Source organism: Argopecten irradians, unplaced genomic scaffold (assembly GCF_041381155.1).
Source record: "Argopecten irradians isolate NY unplaced genomic scaffold, Ai_NY scaffold_0319, whole genome shotgun sequence".
NCBI classification, from domain to species: domain Eukaryota; kingdom Metazoa; phylum Mollusca; class Bivalvia; order Pectinida; family Pectinidae; genus Argopecten; species Argopecten irradians.
This window is the reverse complement of record NW_027187786.1, coordinates 54,265-62,960: the sequence shown is the minus strand read 5'-3', so window position 1 is coordinate 62,960 and position 8,696 is coordinate 54,265. Positions and strand designations below refer to the sequence as shown.

The following is an 8,696-nucleotide window of genomic DNA, read 5'->3' as shown; positions in this document are numbered from 1 at the left end:
GATCAACATTGGTGTAGCTGCTTTACAGTGAGTCCGAAGAAAGATATATGAAGTACAAAAAAAAAAAAAAAAAAAAAAAAAACCCAGACTAACAAAAATATCTCTTCCTCCGTCCTCATTCTATATTGGATCGATACTATATGTACACTGATGTGTATATAAGTTTTATAAGTTATCCCACGAGAATAACAACAAGAAGGTTTTACTTATGCGAGCATTGGCGAGCAGAAATTAAAACATTTTGTTGTATATACTTGTACATACTATTTGTATGTATAAATGTTTTATATACATGAAATAAACAATCTAATTGAAATACAGATCCTTATAACCACTCCGTTCAATATAGGATCTGACAATACCCGATATGGGGTCATTTACCACGTGTATTCCAGATCAAATACATTTTCTACACATTTCTACGTGAATTGTTAACGCCATTTCGTCCCAGTAAGCATATACATTTAGAATTGTTGTGCACTTTTGGCGAGATGACTATGTACAAGAAAATTATTTGGACAGTTTTTTCAAACTAGTTCGTCCCCAGTCAAGATTCTGGCAGTGCTAATTTGATTGGCCATTTCCAAAGGTCATCCTGACGTGACCCCTAATGGGATGTTCTCAGATCCTCATATCAAACGTAGTGATAATAAGGATCTGTATTTTAATCAGATTGATAATAATATCCATCCACCTATGGGTTGGAGATTAGAATGAATTGTGAACAAGCTATCATTTGTTTCCCGCGATTTGCCAGTAAATGATTTTATTGTGCAAATACCACTAAAATTCTCATCCAAGAATTAGATGTTTCCACTACTACAGCTTACAGGAGGTGGGATATTTGGTTTTCCTGTTATCAGTGTAATGTGACTGGGTAGGCTGTACTGCCTCCCGGTAGACTTGGTTATATATTTCAGTGACATGGCAAACTAAAACGATTGTTAAAGTTTCCGCTATCACAAGAAGACACTATACGGATAAAGTATTCTTTCAAACTATAGGCCTACTGGTATTTCAAACACAGAGGATACCGCCATTAAACTACCTTAGCTAGGATATGACAGAAACCAAATAATACAAAACTAAATTGTAAAATAGTAAAATTGAAAGAAAAATACTCTAGTAAAAGAACTCATGACGATATTTCCCAACAACATTGATAAATTCGTCGGGCTGCAAAAATAGAAACAATAATAATAATAATGATAAGTAACACCGTTGCCATTGTTGGTAGACGTTGCAAATGACGTCAACTTCCGGTCACATGCGGAGCTTTCAAGGAGTTATTTCCATGGGGTTATTTCCTTCCAATTCCAATTCCGATGACATATCTAACTTATTCAATTTACAGTCGATTAGTCCAACCTTCCGGTAATTGTGAGATGTCACAATCACCGGAAGGTAGGACTAATCGATGATAAATCATACTTTACCCACGTCGTTTTGGGATCTCGAAACTCCTATATTAGACAGTATTACATTTACCAAGAATTTTACAAAAGAAATTTTCATGATAATCACCTTACGAAAGCAATCTAAGACAGATAGCGGAAGTCATGTCCATGGCTAGATACATTTTACTTACTTTATAATATCAAACATTGGTATATCTGATAAGGAGGTCAAGAAACGGAAACATCTAATGACAGAAGGTAAGGATCAAAGAAGTAATATAAACAGGATTTTCCAGATGACACGGGATCCAATCAAACGTAAGTCTGTTGGATACAAATTACTCCAAATTGTTAATATGGGACAAGGAAGTAATTCCAACCGTGTGGACCAAAAAATTGTCAAATTTTCGAGGCGATCTGCCCCTTTATCAAGATATACAAACCGAACACGATTACATAATAGGATACGAACAGTAATGCGGGACAAAGTAGACAAATATTTAACTATACAGCACAGTAGATATACCGGCAGCAGATAAAAGGGACATGCACGCACTTGATAAATAAATTGATTTAAACTGTCATCCCGTGATTTTTTCTGGACCAACGCTAAGTCATATATTTTGCCAACGAAAGAATAAATCAATATAATAAAATAACGAAAAGGCTTCTTAAGATATTGCTGACAGAATATATATGACTCAGCAAGGAACTGATAGTAACGAAGGTATTTCAAAGGCGGACTTTAAACTGCTATTGATGATGTCTTACGATTTATCTAAATCTACACCATATGGTCCGTTTAAAGTATAAGAGATACGTTTACATGCAGGGAAATCGAGATGGACTTGGCCGAAGAAGGTAACATATATATGTATTTTATCAATTATATAATGCATTGCAGATATCATAAAATATCTTAATATTACATATTGGTATACTGTCCTTCTATCGGCATGCAAACGTTGTGCTTTTGAATTGTTCGATAGCTATGAATCGATCAATTCAACATGTACGTGTATAATATGGCAAGCCAACATGACATTCATTCAAAGAGCAGTGCCGATCCTTAATTTCAATGCATATATATATAAGATATCTTGATTGTGATATAAGACATGAGATATCTTATATTAAAAAAAATAATGAATCCTATATAATATATATTTTTATATATATTACATATTCAGCGTCATCCCCGCCATTGCGAATGATTCTAAGATGTGTTCCGAAGGTCTCAGAATGATGCTTGAGGGAGAAATTAGTTTCTGGGTTTAAATGCTACGAAATCTCGTTCTATACAAGATATCTTATATAGTAACGAGATTCCAATTACATATCTTATAGAGAGCGCAGCGAACGGGCCGAAAGCCCGTTCGCGAAGCGAACTCTTGTGATAGAGGTGTCTCGGTAACGTTATTATATGTAAATCATCCAATATATGTAGAGTTGGAAAATTTTCGCAAAAGGTAGCAGTGTACAGTAGATTTGAAAAATTCAGCAAACTTATGTGCAGGCTTTAATCATGTACACACAGCTTTTTAACCTTATATAACACCTATATAAAAGTATATATATTTTTTATCTACACAACATTTGCAATTGTCATGCAGAGTTCATTTTTGGAGAGGTCTGCTTTTTGTTGTTTTGTGAGCCTGTAAAAATCATGGTAAACAAATTTTTTACCTTTAAAAATTGCAAAAATTGGTATTTTCAACCCAAAATTACACCCCCTCTACTAGAATTTTTTTTCTTGAATACAGTTTAAAACCAAGCATCACTGTCGTGACAGTGGAACTGAGCTTATTTCGACATAGGTATATCATTAAACTTTTGAGAAATCTTACCTCGAACCGTGGCTATCAATTTCTGCTGCTACAGAATTGAGTTTTTCTGTCTTAGACGCACATTTGGATACCCTCTAAACCATTAATCTCGAACCCATTTTGTTGAATTTCTTTATGCAAATGTGAAGCCTGCATATAAGTCTCTAGATTTAATTCACCAATTTTAGCACATATACATTTTTTAATTTTCCATGCATATAATAAAACATGGGCTTTCTGCTTAATAAAAATCTCACCCATGGCCATTCGGTCTTACTGTACACTGCTACCTCAACTTGATCACAACAAAGTCGATAAAATCGATGTGATCATACACAACTGTATGTCTTTGTATGTTTTTGATGAGATATCTGCATATCTAATACATGTAGATATATATTTATTATCCAAAGTAAACTACCAAAATTGAATCAATGAAGTTTGTCCCATCTTGATTAATAATGTAAAGTTATGATGTAAAAATTATGACACCATTTTTGATATAAAAAAAAATTTAAAACAGCTTCATTCATTTTTTACAGAATTCCTCATTTGGGTAACTTCTTGATTACTCAAACAGGTAACTGTTACTCAAATGGGTAATTGTTACCCATATGCAGAGTTGCGCCCAACCTGTTTAATATGGCAAGCCGTTTTAACATTTAATCTTTCTTCTCTTAAGGATGTACTCCTCTGAAAAGTCAAATTTTCTTTTAATAAACTTTTTTTCTCATATAGATTTTAAAAAATAGAAGTCCATACTATAAAAGAAAATGGAAGAAAAAACAGATGTCTGTGTGCTTGTTTTTGAGCTATTGTCACTCAAAGGTACCTAGTTGACAAAATATTAGAATTTATGGGAATTTTGCCGTTTTGACCATATGCACAAGAGATAAGCCATCAATGCCAAATTTAACCCTTTAAAGAAAAAGTTCTGGTATTAAACTTTTGTTAATATTTTGCATATCAATAGGGAAAGGGTTGTTCCTTCTAAATCAGGCAGGAAACTGGGGGGTCCGTGTGCTCAATTTTTTGCCCGTTTTGAATATTTGTTATTTTTCAATATTTTAGAGTAAAAAATAAAAGTACTCAAATTACCATTACCGCCAAATGTGCCATCTCTTAAAATCCCCGTATAAAAAAATCTACTAAAAATAGAAATTTAATATTTTGACCAAATTTGCAACTGGCAACTTGCTACAGATATTGATAAATTATATTTGATCTTTGTGGAAACGTGACTTCAATGGGACTGAAACCCCAAGGTGGAACATTTTAACTTAAGGGAAATTCTTTTCCACTTACATGTAGAAAATAAGATCTTTCTCATAGTTCATATGTACGTTCACCTAGGACCCTAGTTATGCAAATTGCATTTTTAGACTGACCGGCCAACAAAATGGCAAAATATATCATTTGTATATTACTAAGATAGATTGTTTCACAAAATATTAGTTTCCAGACGATAATTTGTGAAAACATCAACGGATTTTGATCAAACTTCACACAATGGTAGCATATGAGAAAATACAGTTTGGGATTGAATTTGTTGTCGAAAGGTTAACTACAAAGGTCACTGTTACAAAAAATATATTGTTTCACAAAATATTAGTTTCCAGAGAATAACTTAGATAACATCAATGGATTTTGATAAAATTTCACACAGCAGTGGCATATGAGAAAATACAGTGTGGGATTGAATTTTGGGCCAACAGGTCAACTACAAAGGTCACTGTTACTATAATTAGATTGTTTTAAAAAAAATCGTTTCCAGACGATAACTTTAGAAATAAATCAACGGATTTTGATCAAATTTCACACAATCGTAGCATATCAGAAAATTTAGCTTGGGATCGAATTTGGCGTCAAAAGGTCAACTACAAAAGCCACTGTTACTAAAAAATAGATCATTTCACAAATGTTAGTTTCCGAATGATAACTTGAGAACACATCAACATTATTTGTTCAAACTTCATACAATGATAGCATAGATTAGAAAATGTAATTGACGACAGAAGGCGTGTGTTGCTTGCAACACTTACTGTAAGCTTGTTAATGGTCATTTGCTGTCTGTTGTCCATTTGACAATGTTTCAAATGTTAGACTGAAGTTCATGTGATTCAATTAAGTAAACATTCTCCCTAAAAGCTTTGAGCCATCTACGAACATTTTCATAGTACTAGGTATATATTTAACAATGTTAGGTAGGTCGTTTACTTAACCAGATTTTACACCTGAATTTTAAGTTTGAGAGAAAATGTATCAATGATTTCACACTTGTGAATAACTTAAGTGCAACTGTATAAAACTTCTAATAGGTTTGTGGTACACGATAAATATCAGTCCTGAAATCATGTTTAATTAGTGCTCGTTTTAATAAGGTTTGCTTCTTTCTAAGCGGTCCAATATTTAGTCCCGGACTATTCTTTGTATAATTATGTATGAATAAATGTCGGGCTAATTGGACGGTACAACTTTGTTGTGGTTTCCACTTTTAAATAAAGGAGTTACATTAATAATGGTATGACAATCTCCTGGAATTTTGCTTTCATTTCATGATGACTTTTGGGATATAACAGAAACACATACTCTCTAATATATGTTTCTGGATATAACTTCTAAAGGTCCGACAATTTCTTCGTAAATAGCTGTCACTAATTTGAGATGGAAAATATCGGGGCCTGGCGATTTTTTAAACCAGTTCCTTTATAAAATTTTTGTCGATATTTTGATTGACTTCAATACAGTTACCGTGTACTTACAAAATTCGGATGGCTCATCAGTGATAGACTGGTAGAAGACTGGTCCAAAATATGTATTAATTTCATTGGCAGTGTTACGGTTTTGTTGATACCATCAGCTTTCTCGACGTTTTTTAAAGACATCCTTATTCATGTTTTGTCTCTTACGTATTTCCTAACAAATCTTGATGTTATCTTTGATGTTTTCCACCAACTCTTTCTCATAGATATAGTGGGAAGGTCAGATAGGCTTTAAAATTCCTTTCTGTTTTACAGTGTACATGTATCTTACCCATTGCGCCTTTTATGGCAAATTGACAGCTTCGAATTGATCGCTTCAATGTCAAGATTAGATTTCAATCGTTTTTTAACGTGCAATATAATGTAAATGTTCGTGCATTTTGCTAGAACTTCTTGACGGTACGTGGTTGCTGGTTTTCTGACCTTCATTTTGAAATTGACCAAAAAACCGAATAACAAATTGCTGAATTGTCTTGGGACCTTTGGAACTATAGTGTAAACCAACAAGCATTGGTAGTTTCTATACAAAAATTGTGAATCGAGAAGGAAACTATCTTGATTTGTCACGTTGTAATACTCATAAAAATGTGTCACTGTTAACTATTCCACATCCTCGATATTCCAGAGGTTCCGATCACTTACGATCTCTACACCCCTGGACTATCTCATAGTAAAATTGAAGGCAGCTCAGCGGAAAACATCTGACCAATCACATGCTAGCAAAGATTTCCTCTGAAGACTACAGAGAGAGCGACGCCTAACATCAACGCCACACAGTCGACCACAGTGTACCGTTATACGGCTCTTTTGATGTACATCAAATGACTGAATTACCTGTACTGTTCTGTTGCCTCCAGTTTAACTATGAAATAGTCCAGGGGTGAAGAGATCGTAGGTAATCGGAACCCCTGGAGTATCGAGGATGAGTATTCCACTTCAAAAAGTAATGAAAACCCTTTGTCATTTATCATTTATTATATCTTTCCTTTTACAGCCAAATTGACTTTTGAGCAGTTTATCACCAAGCTGACGAAGCTCTCTATTGACCCCGCCGATTTTTATAAGAATACCGTGGAATCTGCTTGTACCTACGTTGTTGGACGTACCCGAGAACCATTTGACATGTGGTTGGAAGCTAACATGCCTTCTAAGGTCAGAGAAGGGTAGGTTTACACAACCAAACTGTATTGCATGGATTATTTGTTTGTCGTTTGCTTTCTTTCAAGCAATCTTTTTAAGTTTTATTGCAACTTGGCACAATTGTATATGCTAATAGCTGAATTTTAAGTTATTTGTGCCATAATTTTCATACTCACGAATCAAGAGGAGCTTTTAATATTTAATTCACCATACAAAATTACCAACATATTCAGAATTACAATATTTACAATGCATATGTTTTAATTTTAAAAGTCCAAATATTAGCTGAAAATTATATTTGGTAGTACTTTGAGTACCTTGTTTTCTGAACAATGTTCAATACTTTTCATCGCTGTTATTGAGGTTTGTTCAGTACAGTTTGCTACATTAAAAACAACATTGTCAAGTCAGGTGATTGAAGCTTGTTCATTTAATACACAGTCATTTATTTATTTCATAAGTTAGTAAGGAAACCCTTGGGTTTGTCACTGGTGAAATATTTAAGTTAAGAAAGATGTGTTTTCTTACAGTGATGACATACCTGAGTTTGTTTGGGTCTTAAGACCACGATATAAAGAGAAACAGAAGCCCGACAGCGACACGTATGAAGCAGATTCCTCATCAGAGGAAAAGGAAGAGAGTTCGTCAACTGATGACGATGAATGCGATTCTTCAACAGATGATGAAGAAACCATGTATCCACCACATGTGAAGAGGATGTTGGCTAAATTCTCAAAAGAAATTTCCTCTGGAAAAGAAATAACTAAACAGCTTGTTTTTGATCTAGCTGTTGAATTTGGAATTACGACTGGGAAGTGGATGCTGTTTCCTGAGTCAACTGGGGTCAAGGTCGATGTACCGTGGACCAAGATTGCTCGGTCCATCGTTGACGGCAGCATTCGAGGTTGTCATTATGCAAAAGTATCCACAATGACTATTGAAAAGATGCTGGGAAATGATAATCCAAGTCATGTCATATGTATCTACAACGACAACTTTCTTGATATGGATAAAGTGAGAGCTTTAGAAAGCGGTATCCGTGCCATTGGCATACGCGGGAAGCTTTGGTACAAACCTGATATATTTACATACTGTGATGTGTATAGTAAAAATCAGTGGAACATCACTCCAGTCATCTACCAAAGTAACTATGACGTCAAATCGAAACAGTCTAAGATTGATGAGGTTTAGAAACGTAGCTTAACATTACTGCAGCATACAGCATGTGATAAGGCAGTTAACATTTATAACAGGAGCGAGGTCTATCCCGTGTTTAATCAAATTACATAATATATCTTATATAATTATATAAGATATCGTATATATAGCATATAAGATTTATGATATAGAAATTAGATAATATATCTTATTTAAGTTAATAGGATATTCTCGTATTATATATAAGATACCTCGTTTAATTTTCTATATAAGATCCTGCATCTTGTATCGAATATGGGATATTTAATTACAAAATTAAGGTATCTTATATAGAATGAGATTTTGTTAAATTAAAAACCTTTTGGCCCTTTCATGAAAAATCGTTCCTATTAAAAATATCTTGTGTAACAACG

General features: G+C 33.9%; 1 protein-coding gene across 1 annotated transcript; it reads left to right on the top strand.

The window, feature by feature from the left end:
• The first annotated feature begins 2,105 nt into the window (after positions 1–2,105).
• Positions 2,106–8,493, top strand: LOC138312438 (uncharacterized). Its single transcript, XM_069253312.1, has 3 exons — positions 2,106–2,258; positions 6,980–7,148; positions 7,656–8,493. Exons 1-3 carry the CDS (start codon positions 2,240–2,242, stop codon positions 8,314–8,316), a joined length of 849 nt encoding a protein of 282 aa, XP_069109413.1. The 5' UTR covers positions 2,106–2,239; the 3' UTR covers positions 8,317–8,493.
• The last annotated feature ends 203 nt before the right edge of the window (positions 8,494–8,696 follow it).

Bases quoted from the DNA above. Each gene is read 5' to 3' on its own strand.
- LOC138312438 (XM_069253312.1), top strand. The intron at 7,149-7,655 runs GTAGGTTTACAC...GTTTTCTTACAG, and splicing joins CCTTCTAAGGTCAGAGAAGG to TGATGACATACCTGAGTTTG.